General features: G+C 45.2%; 1 protein-coding gene across 1 annotated transcript in view; it reads left to right on the top strand.

The window, feature by feature from the left end:
* Positions 1-326: 326 nt before the first annotated feature.
* The window catches only part of LOC132390026 (carcinoembryonic antigen-related cell adhesion molecule 1-like), a gene marked incomplete at its 3' end in the record, with an annotated part of 31,230 nt that continues 13,216 nt past the window's right edge, over positions 327-18,340 (top strand). Inside the window, exons 1-4 of the mRNA XM_059962618.1 lie at positions 327-519; positions 721-1,038; positions 10,519-10,794; positions 11,989-12,249. Coding sequence (XP_059818601.1) covers positions 327-519; positions 721-1,038; positions 10,519-10,794; positions 11,989-12,249 — 1,048 coding nt within the window. The remainder of the gene's footprint in view (positions 520-720; positions 1,039-10,518; positions 10,795-11,988; positions 12,250-18,340) is intronic.

The following is an 18,340-nucleotide window of genomic DNA, read 5'->3' as shown; positions in this document are numbered from 1 at the left end:
AAAGCATGGCAGCAGAGTATCGAAGGCCGAATAGCCTTCTGTTCCTTCAGCGCTTTATTCCGTTTATTCGCTTGTTTCTCGCTCTGCAATCAAACAGCTCCGAGTTCTCACCTAACACACTCTCAACATCTGGCACGGAGACCAGGAAATGCGGATCCGTCTCCGAATGTAACAGAGACAGGCGCCGCTCTCTCGGGATCGCGTAGATGACGTTCACTTTACTCTCTCTCTTTCTCTTCATGTCGGTGGGTGAGACAAACTCTCTTTGAGATCATTATCGGATTCCACACAGCAGCAGATAGTTGTAGAACAGCACACAGGATTTGATGTCGATTTCAGCAAATTACAGACTTTCTGATCCAATCAGCGCTGCCGCTTGTGACGTCAGAATCCAGATATCTGACCAGCAAACCAGGAACTGCGGCTCAGTCTCCGAGTGTAACAGAGATCGGCGCTGCTCTCTCGGGATGTCGGGACTGGCCTTCGCAGCTCTCGTTCTTTGTCTCCACATAACGGCGGGTGAGGGTCACTCTCTCGAACAGTCAGCGGTCAGATAATCAACAGAACGGCGGGTGGTTAGAGGATAGAAGGTCAGGTTAGCAGAGACGATCTCACTGATCTAAGTACAGATCTGAGCTATCTGTGCTGATTGAGCGAAGTGCAGTTCTCGATTCCATCCGCTTCTGTCGCTTTTCCCTCACACGATTTTATCTTTTTCAGGTGAGTCTCAGCATTTTACCATTCTCGCTGAGCACAGCGAGATAAATGTCACCATCGGGAGAGATGCGCTCTTTTCAGTGCGGCCGTCGGGCAATGTCAGCAGTGGAAGCTGGAATTTCAATGGGAGAACACTCTTCCAGTGGATCGGCCAAACCTGGACCATTGACAATGTCTACAGATCTCGGGCTGAGTTATTCACCTCCAACGGGTCGCTTCTGCTGAAGTCGGTGAACATGTCGGACAGTGGGGAATACCGTGTGAATATGTTTCCAACAAGTGGCTCCCAAACCTCAGCGACCGTCACTCTGCGTGTCACTGGTAAGTGAGACAGAGTCATGCGATCTCGGACTATAACTTTCATTTTATTCCTGTGGTGAAAGAATACACTACAATCTTTACGGTGGTCGCAGAACCTGGACTCCAGTGAACTCTGCCAGACCTGCTCTCGGACTGTTCAGATCTCACTGTTGTGCGTGGCTGTGTCTCGCCGTTTCTGTCTGCAGGCTGCTCGCACCTGTGTGTGCCGGATTCAGTTCCGTCTTCAAGGCTATCAAGTAATCATTTTTTGCTGTATTTTGCTCTATTTTTGCAAACGGACTGTTTCTTAAGTCAGCTGGAAATGAGTAATTCTAAGTCATCTACCTCAATGTTTAACGACGCTATCCTCCCCAGTGCCGTCCACATGTCTAAGTCAGTATAGAAACATTGAAAACATACAGCACAACACAGGCCCTTCGGCCCACAAGGTTGTACCGAACATGGCCCTGCCTTAGAAATTATTAGGCTTACATATAACCTCCATTTTTCTAAGCTCCACGTACCTATCGAAAAGTCTCTTTAAAGCCCCTATCGTATCCGCCTCCACCACCGTTGCCGGCAGCTCATTCCACGCACTCACCACTCTCTGAGTAAGAAACTTACCCCTGACATTTCCTCTGTACCTACTCCCCAGCACTTTAAACCTGTTTCCTCTTGTGGCAACCAATTCAGCCCTGGGAAAATGCCTCTGACTATCCACATACTCAATACCTCTCATCATCTTGTACACCTCTATCAGGTCACCAGTCATGCTCCGTCCCTCCAAGGAGAAAAGGCCGAGTTCATTGTATCTGCTTTCATTAGGCATGCTCCCTAATCCAGGCAACAACATTGTAAATCTCCTCCGCACCCTTTCTATGGCTTCCACATCCTTCCTACAGTGAGGCGACCAGAATATTGACAGCTTTCTGTGGTTTTATCTCTAATCTGTGCATCTGTAGTAGTTTGCTTTAAGCAGAATATATCTCCTTGGAGCCAACATTTCAGCGCAGTACGTTACACGTGATCCATGATCTGTGGTATTTTTACAGAAGCCGTATCCAGGCCCAACACCACATCGAATGACGCGGACTCGGTAGAACACAATCACACAGTTAGTTTGGATTGCACGGCAAGAGCGGGACATGCTTCCTATCCGTGGTTAATGAAAAACAGGACAGTTAGCTCTGACGTTCCGATTACCGTGAGCACCACATCGACTGAACGTTTACCGCCATTATCACTATATTAGCCCGAGTGTCCAACACTGATTATATTGTAAATGGAGAAAATACAACAATAAGAGAATGATGTGCAAAGGGACTTGTCAGTCCTTGTGTAGGATTGCCTAAAGGATAATTTAGAGGTTGAAACTGTTCTGAGGAAGGGAAAAGCGACATGAGGACAAGAGGACAAGAATATAAAAGTCAGCTTATCACATTGAAAATTTATGAAGCATTGGTAAGGGCTCATTTTAGTATTGTGAACAGATAAGAAAGAATGTATTGTATTTGGAGAGGGTTCAAAGGGCGTTCACGGAAATGATTCCGAGATTGAAAGACTTGTCATATTATGAGCCTGAATAAAGAAGGGTGAAGGGTGACATCATTGAAAACAGTCGAATGGTGAAAGGCCTTAATAGAGTGGATGTTGAGAAGAAGTTTCCCTTGGTGGGAGAGTCAAAGATCATCGGACACTTATAGAGTGGATGTGGAGAGGATGTTTCCCGTAGTGGGGGAGTCGAGCACCAGTGGACACAAATAGAGTGGATGGGGAGAGGATGTTTCATACAGTGGGGGAGTCTAGCAGCAGTGGACACAGATCGAGTGGATGTGGAGAGGATGTTTCCTATAGTGGGGAAGTCTAGGACCAGAGGACACAGATAGAGTGGATATTGAGAAGAAGTTTCCCTTGGTGGGAGAGTCAAAGATCAGCGGACGCTTATAGAGTGGATGTGGAGAGGATGTTTCCTGTAGTGGGGGAGTCGAGCACCAGAGGACACAGATAGAGTGGATGTGGAGAGTATGTTTCCTATAGTGGGGGAGTCTAGGACCAGAGGACACAGATAGAGTGGATGTGGAGAGGATGTTCCCTATAGTGGGGAAGTCTAGGACCACAGGACACAGATAGATTGGATGTGGAAAGGGTGTTTCCCATAGTAGGGGAGTCTAGGACCAGATCACACAGATAGAGTGGATGTGGAGAGGATGTTTCCTATAGTCGGAGAGTTTAGGTCCAGAGGACACAGATAGAGTGGGTGTGGAGAGGATGTTTTCTATAGCGGGGGAGTCTAGTAACACAGATAGAGTGGGTGCGGAGAGGATAACTCCCGTGGTGGGAAAGCCAAGGACAAGATGACATAGCTAAAAATAGTGAGTCTTTCTTTTAGAAGTGAGCTGCAAAGTTATCGGAAGAGATGGTGAATCCGTGCAAATGTTTGCCACAAGCAGCGGTAGAGACCATGACTTTATGCATATTTGACCCATATGTTTGTTAGATTCTTGATTGGTCAGGTCAGCAAAGGATACAGGGGAGGGCAGGAGCGTCGGTCTCAGAGGAAAATCGGATCAGCCATGATGAATTGGCGGCGTAGGTGCGATAAACAACATGGCCGAAATCTGCCCCTAAACTTTCCGATCCTATGGTATTATGGAATCCAAATCAGGTTTACTATCACCAGCATAGGTCGTAAAATTACTTGTTTTTTTATGGCAGCGTGCAGTGCATTTCGCAATAATAAAACTAATATTTTCACATTAAAAACATTTGGCCATCTAACCTGTGGATGACAGCTCTCACATCAGGACATATATGTCCCGGATGTGATGTCATCGCAGATCTGATGTCCGATTCCTCTGAACATGTTTAGCAGAACAGTCTGCATCACAGTTTGTTCAGGTGACCAAGCATCTTCTGCTGGAAGAATTATATTTCAATGCCCATTTCCTGCCTTTCTGGTGCGAATATTGGAAGCGGGTATCGTTAGCGGTTAAAGGGTTTCTCTGATTTAACACTGATGCAATCGCCTTGTGGCGTAATGTGGATCTGTTGTAATGTCCTGGATTAAATTGTGCAAACGAATTGAGCTGTTTGTATCCCTCAGCATGGAACTTGACGTGTTTGTCAACCTAACAAGAAAATCCAGTCTCGCAACAAAAAATAAACCTTGTATTAGGTGTGCTTTGATGAAAAGGCAGTGAAGATGTCAGTGCTCTCAGCGTTAAAACAGAGATGTTGTGTTTGTTTATTCTTTATGAGCAGCTGGTGTGGTGCAGTCTCCTATCGAGTAAGGGATCCTCGCTGATTGTTAAGCTCGGTTAAGCTTGCAATGCACGGTCACAGATATTGTCTGACAGGTCGTTACCTGCTGATGGGCATGACGAGTGTAATTGTCTCCACAGCACCAATGCTGACACTGAAGTTTGTTTCCTTGCTGGGAATGAAAGAATGTGACCGAGTTCAGAGCAGAGCGGGTGTGTCAGGAATTTCCCTCATGCTCCCTGTGTTTATGTAATTGACCCTTGGCTCAGTTAAACTGTCAATATTTCCTCCTTCTGTACTCCACTGTGAAACCCTCTTCAGGTTGTTCATGAATTGTGGGCCTTGACTGAGTCAGGGATACTGATCACGTAAACAGACTCTGCCGCCCACCCGCTCCCTGATGACGCCAAAGCTTCTTCATTTTTTGTCCCAGTTTCGTCTATTTGGGCAATAACCCTACAAGCCCCTCCCACCCATGTCGCCTCCCAAATGCCTCTTAGCTATTGTAATTCTTCAACTTCTTTGGCAGTTCACCCCAGAGGCATGCACCCATCGGTGCAAATAAATGGCCTCTTAGTACTCCTTGGAATATCTTACTTCTCTCTGATCCCTGCAGGTTTAGACTCCGAATCCCATCGGAAAGAATACAACAGTCTACGGTATCCCGAGAATTCATCTGTCACTCCGGATTAGCTTGCGTTCGAATGGAATATCCTCGAGAATCTCTTCTTCCCTGTCTCCAGGTTGACATGTGTCGACGCTGTTGTAACTGTACCACTTCTTCTGGCAGCTCATTCCAGAATCAGGTGTAAAGAAATCCTCCATTATTTCTCCCTGCAATATCCTCCCTCTTCGTTTGTATCTGTGCCCTCTCGATTTAGAATCCAAACCCGTCCCAGAGATTACAGCTGTCTGCCATATCCTGCGCATTCATGGGTCATTCCGTATTCGCCTATATTCGAATATAATAAATACTTCTCTTGGCCAACCTTTCCCTGTAATTGATGCTTTTATTCTCGGCAATATCCTGGAAAATCTCTTCTTCTCTGTCTCCAGGTTGACAATGCCTTCTCAATAACATGGTAGCCACACTTGCTGACAATTCTCCAGTTGTATTCTCACTGAGCCATAATGTCCCGACTCCTAGAAATCCAGCGTGCTAAACTTCCTCCTCACCACCCTGCCTGAATGTGCGCCCGAACTCTGCAAAGAATCTCCTATCCGTCCGTGCCAATGTCCAAAATACATCACCTTATGTTAGTATATTTTGATACCAATTTGTAATTCTTCGGATCGCCTCCCAGTCAGATCAAATCTCTCTGTCAATCAATCAATCAAACCCGATGCACTCGAAACAAGACCTCCTAATTTCGTGTCGTCACTAAACTTACTAATTGAGCCATTTACACTCACATCCGTGTGATTCAGATAAAGAAGGAATGACAGAGATCCCAACTGATCCTGTGGCATCCCACTGGTTAGAGGCTTCTTGTCGGAGAATGCACCTCAGTCATCGCCCCCTATCACTGAGCCAATTCTGAGTCAAACTCTCTCATTGCCATGAATCTCAGAATGTCTAAACTTTCGGAACAGTCTACCGTGCGGGAGTTTGTCAATGACCTTATTCAACTTCACTGAGTTAACTTCATACCTCGCCTTCGTTACCAATACCAAAATAAAAACAAACTACAAAAGATTCGAATCAGATTCAGACCCACAAGAACAATCATGATAATTATTATAAATGATTATGACCTCATCCAGGTCATTAAAAAAATCAAAAAGAGCAGGATTCTCTGCTCCGTTTCTTGAACAATGGAACAACACCCTCAACCCATCAATCCTTCCGGAACCTCTCCTCATTGATAATGCAAAGATCGTCGCCGGAGGCTCAGCAATCTCCTCTCCATCGCCGCCCAGAGTAGACGAGACTGCATCCCGTCTGGTCACGGCAACTTATCCAGCTTGATGCTTTCCAAAAGCTCCAGCACATCCTCTTCCTGAATATCTACACGCTTCATGTGTAGTGGAGTAAACGATGGAAGTGGATAATGCTGGCGGTGCATTGCCGAGCCCTATGAGAATCTGCTTTATTATCCTCACTTAAATCGTGCAAATGAGTTGTGCATTTGTTTTAGATGTTCCGGGAAATCTACGTCTCAGCCCAGATCTTGCGGCGTCTAGATCAGTGTCAAATGAGATTTCATTTTTCTTGGAAACCGGTTCCTGAATTACAGTGGTATGTTAACGGCTCACATTTTATTAACAAAACGAACAACGGTGCAATTTGTTTTATGGGAAGGATGTAATAGAGAAATGGCCGTCATTTAAAGGTGAAATTTTCAGGGTACAGAATCTTTATGATCCTGTTAGGTTGAAAGGAGCGGTTAAACTTTTGAGAGAGACATGGTTTTCAAGGGATATTGGAAACGTGGTAAGGAAAAATAGAGATATCTACAATAAATATAAATATAAGTAAATGAGGTGCTCGAGGGATATAAAGAATGTAAGAAGAATCTTCAGAAAGAAATTAGGAAAGCTAAAAAAGTTGCGAGGTTGCTATCCAAGTAAGGGGAAAATAAATCCGAAGGGTTTCTACAGTTATATTAATAGCAAAATGATAGTGAGGGATAAATTGGTCCCTTAGAGAATCAGAGTGAACAGCTATGGGTGGAACCGCAAGAGTTGGGGGAGATTCAGAACAATCTATTTTCTTCAGTATTCACTATGGAGAAGGATATTGAATTGTGTAAGGTAAGAGAAACATGTAGGGAAGCTTTGGAAACAATGACGATTAAAGAGGAGGAAGTACTGGCGCTTTTAAAGAATATAAAAGTGGATAAATCTCGGGGTCCTGACAGGATATTCCCTATGACCTTGAGGGAAGTTGGTGTAGAAATGGCAGGGGCTCTGACAAAAATATTTCAAATGTCATTAGAAATGGGGATGGTGCCGGAGGATTGACATATTGCTCATGTGGTTCCATTGTTTAAAAAGGTTTCTAACAGCAAACCTAGCAATTATACACCTGTCAGTTTGACGTCAGTGGTGGGTTAATTAATGAAAAGTGTTCTTAGATGTGGTATATATAATTACCTGGATATACAGGATCTGATTATGAACAGTCAACATGGATTTGTGCGTGTAAGGTCATGTTTGACACATCCTATTGAGTTTTTTGAAGAAGGTACGAGGGAAGTTGACGAGGGTAAAGCAGCGGATGTTGTCTGTATGGACTTCAGTAAGACCTTTGGCAAAGTTCCGCATGGAAGATTAGTTAGGAAGGTTCGATCGTTAGATATTAATATTGAAATAGTAAAACTGGATTCAACAATGGCTGGATAAGAGATTGCAGAGAGTAGTGGTGGATAACAGTTTGTCAGGTTAGAGGTCGGTGACTGGTGGTGTGCCGGAGGGATCTGTATTGGGTCCAATGTTGTTTGTCATATTCATTAATGATCTGGATGATGGGGTGGTAAATTGGATTTGTAAGAATGAAAATGATGCTAATGTAGGTGACGTTTTGGACAATGAAGTGTGTTTTCCAAGCTTTCTGAGAGATTTAGGGCAAATAGAATAGGGGGCCGAACGATGGCAGATTGAGATTAATGCTGATAAGTGTGAGGTGCTACATTTTGTTAGGAATAATTCAAATAGGACAAACATGGTAAATAGTAGGGCATGAGGAATACAGTAGAACTGAGTGATCTAGGAATAATGGTGCATAGTTCCCTGATGGTGGAATCTCATGTGGATAGGGTGGTGACGAAAGCTTTTGGTATGCTGGCCTTATAAATCACAGCACTGAGTATAGGAATTTGGATGTAATGTTAAAATTGTACAAGGCATTGGTAAGGTCGAATTTGGAATATTTTGTACAGTTCTGGTCACCGAATTATAGGAAACATGTCAACAAAATAGAGAGCGTACAGAGAAGATTTACTGGAATGTTACCTGGGTTTCAGCACCTAAGTTACAGGGAAAGGTTGAATAAGTTAGGTCTTTATTCTTTGGAGAGTAGAAGGTTGAGGGAGGACTTGATAGAGATATTTAAAATTATGAGGGGGATAGATAGAGGTGACGTGGTCTCGTTTTTACCGGGCACCATACCAGCAGTTATGGTCGAAATGACAATAAAAAGTGACTTGACTTGACTTGACTTGACTTGAACCTGGCGGTTATCCTTTTGTGTATTCTGCTCAAGGCCCGCCAAACCAATTTGCAGCTCTGCATTTTCTTCTGCATTTTCTCTCCATCTAAATAATGGTCTGCCCGTTTATTTGCTCACCAAAGTGCATGACCAGACAATTTCCAACATAGTATTTTATTTGCTACTTCTTTGCCTATTCCCCTAAACTATCTAAGTCTCTCTGAAGACTCGCTGTTTCCTCAACGCTATTTTTCCTCCACCTATCTTTGTATCATCGGCAAATATAGCCACAAATCCATTAATCCTGTAGTCCAAACCTTTGACATACATGGTAAAAAGCAGCGGTTTGTGTTGAATGGAGAGATGCAGCCTGTGATGAGTGTCAATATTGTTCAGACGATATGAGTCCCAGTGCAGAGCGAGTAAGACTGCAGCCGTTCTCGTTCCACTGCTGAGAAAAGAAAAGTGCAAAGGATGTTGATTGATTGTTCCTTCTCCTGCTCGCCATCTCAGCCCTGGGAAAAGGCCTCTGACTATCCACACGATCAATACCTCTCATCATCTTTTACACGTCTATCAGGTCACCACCCATCCCCCGTCGCTCCAAGGAGAAAAGGCCGAGAACATTCAATCTGCTCTCTGAAGGCATGCTCCCCAATCCAGGCAACATCCTCGTAAATCTCCTCTGCACCCTTTCTATGGTGTCCACGTTCTTCCTGTAGTGAGGAGACCAGGAATGAGCGCCACACTCCGAGTGGGGTCTCTCCAGGTTCCTTTCTAGGTGCAACAGTACAATCAGCTCGAAAACTAAATCCGACGGTTGGTGAAGGCCAGTACACCGTACGCCTTCTCAACCACAGAGTCAACCTGAGTAGTGGCTTTGATTGTTCTTTGGACTCGGACCCCAAGATCCCTCTGATCAACCGTACTACCAAGATTCTTGCCATTAATATCTATATTCTGCCTACCTAACTGAACGACCACACACTTATCTGGGTTGAACTCTCACATCTCAGCCTCGTTTTGCATCCAATCAGTGTCCTGCTGTAACCTCTAACTGCCCTCCACACTATCCACAACAACCCAGTCTTTCTGTCATCAACAAATTTGCGAACCCGTCCATACGGTCTACATCTACGGCTCTACCTTCATCAATGTGTTTCGTCACATCTTCAAAAAAATCAATCAGGCTGATAAGACTCTCTGGACTATAATTTCCTGGGCTATCCCTACTCCCTTTCTTGAATACGAGAGCAACAACCGCAACCCCCCAATCCTCGAGAAACTCTCCCGTCCTCATTGATGATGGAAACATCACCGCTGCAGGCTCAGCAATCTCCTCCCTCGCCTCCCACGGTTTCCTGGGATGCATCCCTTCCGGTCCAGGTGACCTATCCAACTTAATGATATCTAAAATCTCCAGTACATCCTATTCCCTAACATCTATCGTCAAAGGCTTTTCAGCCTGCTGCAGGTCATCCCTACAATCGCCAAGATCTTTAACCGTAGAGAATAGGGAAGCCAAATTTTCATTAAGTACCTCTTCCGATCCCATACACCCTTTTGTACTGTCTCACTTGATTGGGCCCATTCTCTCACGTCTTATCCTCTTGCTCTTCATATAGTTGTAGAATGCCTCGGGGTTTTCCTTAATCCTGTCTGGCATGGCCTTCTCATGGCCGCTTCCGGCTCTCCTAATTTATTCTTAAACTCCTTCCTGCTTATCTGACAGGTTTCTAGATCTTTATCATTACCCTGTTTTTTGAACCTTTCGTAAGCTCTTTTTTCCTTCTTCACTCTATTTACAACGGCCTTTTGTACAACACGGTTCCTGTTTCGTGTATGCTTGTACTTCCCACCGGTCGCGATGAATGGAACACAGTTAGCCAACCTCCAAACTTCGCAATTTTCCCCGAATCCTGTAACGTCCATCTCAAAACATCATGTCCATCAGATTGAATAACTTATAAATGTTTACTTATTATGGAATGATAAAAGTTTGATTTCATTTTCAGATTCGTAACAGAATTCATAAACCTGCAGATTCTATTCTTGTGTCGTGCACTAACCAAACCCCTCTGTTTTAACAGGACCTGTTTCCAATGTCACTGTTACATCTAATGCCACCAGACTGATTGAGTACAGCGACACCGTCAGACTAACCTGCTCCGCAAGAGGCACGGATGTCTCTTACCTGTGGCTTGAGGAGAACAGCGTGATCATTCCCGGCGGCAGGTTTGAGCTGAGTGCCGATCACAGCACACTCACTGTTTCTGGAGTGCGACGGACAGACGGAAATTTCACCTGTAGAGCAAGCAACGTGATTAACGAAATCACGAGCGCTCCGTTTTCTCTTAATGTCAACTGTAAGTGTCCCGAGACTCCGGTAGTTACCTGTTATATCACAGTTAAATTTCAAATCCGTGTCTTATTACGGCTACGGTTAAGCTAACACTATGTCGGTTCAAATCTGTACTTCAGGTAAATGAAACGTGCAGGATAGCCTGGTCTATCCTGCATGAGTCTTCACACAAAACAACGCGTTTTGAACAAGTCCGATGCCCACGGCTCAAGGCAATGGTGATGTCCATTAAATTTGGATTTGACTCTGCTGAGCTTTGTGTGTCACTTCAGTTCTATTCATTCATATCGAAATCATCTCTGCAAAATTCTAATTCTGGTTTGTGTTTTTTCTCAACACAATGGAAGGTGATCCGGACTTGGTCCAGTGAGGGCAAAGATATTACTTTTTAGACAAATGGACATTTGAATCTCCGGCGCTGTGTAAGGCCGTTTAGGGACTTTGATAATAATTCCGTTCACCGGAAGGGACAGTGGAAGTTCAGAGTTTAAAACGCCCACAGCCCTTATCAGCCCCACAACCCTTCTGACAAATGTCCATAGACACGACGAGGTGGGGGATACATTGCTTCAGTGCACATGTGGAAGTGGGAATTTACAGCTGTTAGATCTGGATGAAAATCACAAAGTGCAGTGGTGTTACAGCCACCGGTCCTCACTGAAAGAGACTAAAACTAGAATATTAGAACTGAAAACGCGTCTTACCATAAAACGTTGTAAACTGGAGTGTCCCTATAATTGCACACGTGGTCAGAGACTTGACAGTATAGTGTGGGCCCACATGACATTTAGCCCGAACCCTGATTACATGAGTTATTGCATCTACACTCCGAGTCCCTGCAGAGTGGTGTTGGGTATTTTGTTTGGAAAGTTTTCCTGAACTCTTTTCCACAAAACACACACATAGGGAAGTTGTACAAAGCGATACGCTTATGACTGCCGTGCATTGTATCTAGGTTGGAATAGGAGACGGGTTTTGGGGTATGAGGTAACTGTGCAATCCATAGTTTCGGAAGACGTGGATAATCTGACACAGTGTCCCGACTCTCCTCTTTCCCGCGCGTGGCTTTCAGACGGATGCATTCTCCAGTGTGTCGGTGCGCTTTCTCTGGTGGTGGGCTGTTCTTCCTCTGCAGCTGAGGAACTCTGTTGTATCTCCTGTGTGATTTGTTGCAACCCCTTTTGTCCGTTTCTTTTAGACGGACCGGATCGTCCATCCATCATCACTCAACCGCACTCGTCTTTTCACATTGCCGGAGGCTCCCTAAGGTTAACATGTTTCTCAAAGTCCCACCCAGATGCTCAATTGAATTGGCAACTGAACGGTGCCCACCTACACAGTGGGCAGGAGGTCGTCCTCGACAGCATCTCTGTGAACAACGCGGGAACGTATACTTGTGAGGCCTATAACATGGTTACAAAAAGGAACAATGCCTCAACTACGCAAATCAATGTGTTCGGTAGGTAGTCCGTACCTCCCTTTGTTGAAGTCGTATATTTAACGGTGTTGGTGCGGCCAGGCCCGTGCAATTCAACTGAATGCCTGAACCCGATTAGACATTATTCTAATAAGGGATGCTCGCCAATCCAGACAACATCCTTGTAAATCTCCTCTGCACCCTCTCTGTGCCTGCCACATCATTCGTCTAGTGAGACGACCAGAACTGAGCATAGCACACCAAGTGGGGTCTGATCAGGGTCCTATATATCTGCAACATTACCTCGGCTCCTAAGTTCAATTCCACGATTGATGAAATCCAAGCCACCTTACGCCTTCTTAACCACAGAGTGAACCTACGCAGCTGCTTTGAGCGTCCTATGGTCTGGGACCCCAAGATCCCCATGGTCCTCCACACTGCCAAGAGTCTTACCATTAATACTATATTCTGCCATTATATTTGACCTACCAAAATGAACCACTTCACACTTATAAGGATTGAACTCCATCTGCCAGTTCTCAGCCCTGTGTTGCATCCTATCAATGCCCCGCTCTAACCACTGACCGGCCTCCACACTAACCATTGTGTCATCGGCAAACTTACTAACCTATTCCTCTACTTCTCCATCCAGCTCATTTGTAACAATCACCCCCCAATAGACTTTCTCTGCCTTCCCGCCAGGATTCAAGTGTAACCCGTCCTGTTTGTACAGTTGACAGCTGCCCCAGAAGAGTTCCCAATGTTCTAGAAACCTGAACCCTTCTCCCCTTCTCCAAGGGGACATTGCTTCGTGGATCCAGAACTGCCTTGCACACTGAAGGCAAATAGTGGTTTTCGACGGGTCATAATCTCCATGGAGATCGGTGACGTGGAGTGCCTCAGAGATCTGTTCTGGGACCCTTACTCTTAGTGATTTTTTATAATTTGTCTGGATGAGGAAGTGGAGGGATGGGTTGCTTTCAAGAAGGAGCTAGATGGATATCTGATGGATAGGGGAATCAAGGGATATGGGGACAAGGCAGGGACTGGGTATTGATAGTGAATGATCAGCCATGATCTCAGAATGGCGGTGCAGACTCGAGGGGCCGAATGGTCTACTTCTGCACCTATTCTCTATTGTCTATTGTCTACTGTTAGTTTTCTGACGACGGAATGGTTGGAGGTTTTCCAGATATTGTGGAGCACAGTCAGAGGTTACAGCGGGACGTTGACAGGATGCAAAACTGTGCTGAGCAGTGACAGATGGAGATCAACACAGATAAGTGTCAGGTGGTTCATTTCGTTAGGTCAAATGTCAAGACAGAATATAGCATCAATGGTAAGACTCTGGAGGATCTTGGGTTCGAGTATATTACTGTAACACACACAAAGCTGCTGCACAGGTTGCTTCTGTGGTTAGGACACCATAAGGATTGAGTTTAAAACCCGAGAGGTAATGTTGTAGCCATATAGGAACTCGGACAGACCCCACTTGTAGTACTGTGCTCTATACCGGTCGGCTCACTGAAGGAAGTATGTAGAAACCACAGGGACGGTGCAGAGGAGGTTTACAAGGATGTTGCCTGGATTGGGGAGCGTGCCTTATGAGAATGGGGAGAGTGAACTCGGCCCTTTCCCCTCGGAGCGACGGAGGATGAGAGGTGACCTTACAGAGGTGTGCAAGATGATGAGAGGCATTGATCGTGTGGATAGCCAGAGGCTTTTTCCCGGGGCTGAAATGTATAGCATGAATGGGCACAGTTTTAAGGTGCTTGGAAGTAGGTACAGAGGGGATGTCAGGGGTATGTTTCTTTACCCTGAGAGTGGTGAGTGCGTGGAATGAGCTGCCGGCGCCGATAGGATACGGCTTTTAAGAGACTCCTAGACAGGAACATGGAGCTTAGTAAAATAGAGGGCTATGGGTAACCCGAGGGAATTTCTGAGGTCAGGCCATGTTCGGCACAGCTTTGTGGACAGAAGTGTCTGTTTTGTGCTGCAGGTTTTCTATGTTTCTGTGTTTCTATCTGGTAATGTCGAGTCCGGTGCTGATTACGGATTTCAGATCCGTGTTCTTATCCATTATTTGGTTTGCAATTCATGCTTTTAAGGTGTTCCCCAGTTTGCATTTTTTTCGGCTGTGTGAGATTACAATTTTCATTGGCTCCATTACATTGACACTGACACTGAACTTTGCATCATTTCAGTAACGACAGCTTATCTGGATGATCTTACAAACGGTTGTCAGCAATTCTCCTCTGTGCTTACCAGTGATTTCCCATCACCTTTCTCATTGCCAGGTGACCCTTGCCTGAAGTGAATTAATTCCTAATTCCTTCTTCACCAGCTCCGTTTATTTGTCAATTGTCCCGGTTTTATTTATTTATTTTTCTGAAATGTGAGCTTTTGAAGCACCTTTGTCTCATATATTAAAACAGCAAGGAACCAATGCCTTCAGTCCAGCTCGTGTCCATGTCGTCCACTGAAACTCCCTGCTGGTCACAGCTGCTCCTTTAACACCCCAAACTACTCAGTCCTGTTGTTTATCCATGTCTGTTCTAAATATAGCAACTGTGTCCTCCTCCACCACTCCCTCAGCCAGCTCATTACAGGTATTTATCAGTTTTAAATCTCTCCCTCTTAACATTTGTGCCTTCCCCCTAAATCTGGATGCAGTTTTTTTAAGTGAAAACCTGAATACCCTTACTGAATACCCTTTAGACAAACCCCACTGTCCCACCAACATCTCTCCCCCGTTGCCTACTGGAAAGAACAATCCAAAGGATTTATCAGATATTGAAACATTGAAACATTGAAAACCTACGGCACAATAACCCCTTTTGTCCGTTTCTTTTAGACGGACCGGATCGTCCATCCATCATCACTCAACCGCACTCGTCTTTTCACATTGCCGGAGGCTCCCTAAGGTTAACATGTTTCTCACAGTCCCGCCCAGATGCTCAATTGAATTGGCAACTGAACGGTGCCCACCTACACAGTGGGCAGGAGGTCGTCCTCGACAGCATCTCTGTGAACAACGCGGGAACGTATACTTGTGAGGCCTATAACATAGTTACAAAAAGGAACAATGCCTCAACTACGCAAATCAATGTGTTCGGTAGGTAGTCCGTACCTCCCTTTGTTGAAGTCGTATATTTAACTGTGCTGGTGCGGCCAGGCCCGTGCAATTCAACTGAATGTCTGAACCCGTTTAGAAAGTATTCTAATAAGGGCTGCTCGCCATCCAGACAACATCGTTCTAAATCTTCTCTGCATCCTTTCGGTGGCTGCCACAACATTCCTTTAGTGAGAACCGAGCACAGCACTCCAAGTGGAGTCTGATCAGGGTCCTATATATCTGCAAAATTACCTCGGCTCCTGAATTCAAATCTACGATTGATGAAGGCCAATACACACTATGCCTTCTCAACCACAGAGTGAACCTGCGCAGCTGCTTTGAGCGTCCTATGGACTGCGACCACAAGATCCCCATGGTCCTCCAAACTGCCAAGAGTCTTACCATTAATATTATATTCTGCCATTATACTTGACCTTCCAAAATGGACGACTTCGCACTTATCTCGGTTGAACTCCATCTGCCACTTCTCAGCCCTGTATTGCATCCTATCAATGCCCCGCTCTAACCACTGACCGGCCTCCACACTAACCATTGTGTCATCGGCAAACTTACTAACCTATTCCTCTACTTCTCCATCCAGCTCATTTGTAAAAATCACCCCCCAATAGCCTTTGCCTACCTTCCTGCCAGGATTTAACTGCAACCCGTCCTGTTTGTACAGTGGACAGCTGCCCCAGAAGAGTTCCCAATGATCTAGAAGCCTGAATCCTTGCCCCCGTCTCCAAGGGGACATTGCTTTGTGGATCCAGAACTGTCTTGCCCACTGAAGGCAAAGAGTGGTTGTAGACGGGTCATATTCTGCATGGAGGTCGGTGACAAGTGGAGTGCCTCAGGGATCTGTTCTGGGACCCTTACTCTTAGTGAGTTTTTATAAATGATCTGGATGAGTAAGTGGAGGGATGGGTTGGTAAGTTTTCTGACGACAGAATGGTTGAATGTTTTCCGGATACTGTGGAGCACAGTCAGAGGTTACAGCGGAACATTGACAGGATGCAAAACTGTACTGAGCAGTGACAGATGGAGTTCAACACAGATAGGTGTCAGGTGGTTCATTTCGTTAGGTCAAATGTCAAGGCAGAATATAGCATCAATGGTAAGACTCTGAACGATCTTGGGTTCGAGTATATTACTGTAACACACACAAAGCTGCTGCACAGGTTGCCTCTGTGGTTAGGACACCTTAAGGATTGAGTTTAAAACCCGAGAGGTAATGTTGTAGCCATATAGGAACTCGGACAGACCCCACTTGTAGTACTGTGCTCAATACCGGTCGGCTCACTGAAGGAAGTATGTAGAAACCACAGGGACGGTGCAGAGGAGGTTTACGAGGAAGTTGCCTGGATTGGGGAGCATGCCTTATGAGAATGGGTAGAGTGAACTCGGCCTTTTCCCTTCGGAGCGACGGGGGATGACGGGTGACCTGACAGAGTTGTACAAGATGATGAGAGGCATTGATCGTGTGGATAGTCAGAGGCTTTTTCCCGGGGCTGAAATGTATAGCACGAAATGACAGAGTTTTAAGGTGCTTGGAAGTAGGTACAGAGGGGATGTCAGGGGTATGTTTCTTTACCCTGAGAGTGGTGAGTGCGTGGAATGAACTGCCGGCGCCGATGGTCGGCGCCGATAGGATACGGCTTTTAAGAGACTCCTGGACATGTACATGGAGCTCAGTAAAATAGAGGGCTATGGGTAACCCGAGGTAATTTCTGAGTTCAGGCCATGTTCGGCACAGCACTGTTGACAGAAGTGTTTGTATCGTGCTGCAGGTTTTCTATGTTTCTGTGTTTCTATCTTGTAATGTCGAGTCCGGTGCTGATTACGGATTTCAGATCCGTGTTCTTATCCATTATTTGGTTTGCAATTCATGCTTTTAAGGTGTTCCCCAGTTTGCATTTTTTTCGGCTGTGTGAGATTACAATTTTCATTGGCTCCATTACATTGACACTGACACTGAACTTCGCATCATTTCAGTAACGACAGCTTATCTGGATGATCTTACAAATGGTTGTCAGCAATTCTCCTCTGTGCTTACCAGTGATTTCCCATCACCTTTCTCATTGCCAGGTGACCCTTGCCTAAAGTGAATTAATTCCTAATTCCTTCTTCACCAGCTCCGTTTATTTGTCAGTTGTCCCGGTTTTATTTATTTATTTTTTTGAAATGTGAGCTTTTGAAGCACCTTTGCCTCATATATTAAAACAGCAAGGAACCAATGCCTTCAGTCCAGCTCGTGTCCATGTCGTCCACTGAAACTCCCTGCTGGTCTCAACTGCTCCTTTCTGCCAATAACACCCCAAACTACTCAGTCCTGTTGTTTATCCATGCCTGTTCTAAATGTAGCAACTGTGTCCTCCTCCACCACTCCCTCAGCCAGCTCATTACAGGTATTTATCAGTTTTAAATCTCTCCCTCTTAACATTTGTGCCTTCCCCCTAAATCTGGATGCAGTTTTTTTAAGTGAAAACCTGTTAAAGGCCTTACTGAATACCCTTTAGACAAACCCCACTGTCCCACCAACATCTTTCCCCCGTTGCCTACTGGAAAGAACAGTCCAAAGGATTTATCAGATATTGAAACATTGAAAACCTACGGCACAATAAAGGCCATTCGGCCCACAAAGCAGCGCCGAAGTTGAACACCACACACCTATCTGGGTTGAACTCCATCTGCCTCATCTCAGCCCAGTATTGCATCCTATCAATGTCCTGCTGTAAATTTTGACAGTCTTCCATACTATCCACAACATCCCAATATTTCTGTCATCCTCATATTTACGAGCCCAACCATCCAATTCCTCATTCAGTTCATTTATAAAAATCGCCAAGAGTAGGGGTCCGAGAACAGATCCATAGGGCACGCCACTGGTCACCGGCCTCCATGCAGAATATGACCCGCCTACCAATACTTTTTGCCTTCTGTGGACAGCCAGTTCTGTATCCACAAAAGATATGTCACCTTGGATCCATGCCTTCTTACTTTCCCTATAAGTCTTACATG

The sequence above is a fragment of the Hypanus sabinus genome, unplaced genomic scaffold (genome assembly GCF_030144855.1).
Source record: "Hypanus sabinus isolate sHypSab1 unplaced genomic scaffold, sHypSab1.hap1 scaffold_741, whole genome shotgun sequence".
Taxonomy (NCBI): domain Eukaryota; kingdom Metazoa; phylum Chordata; class Chondrichthyes; order Myliobatiformes; family Dasyatidae; genus Hypanus; species Hypanus sabinus.
The sequence above is the reverse complement of the archived record's forward strand: the minus strand, read 5'-3'. Positions and strand labels throughout refer to the sequence as shown.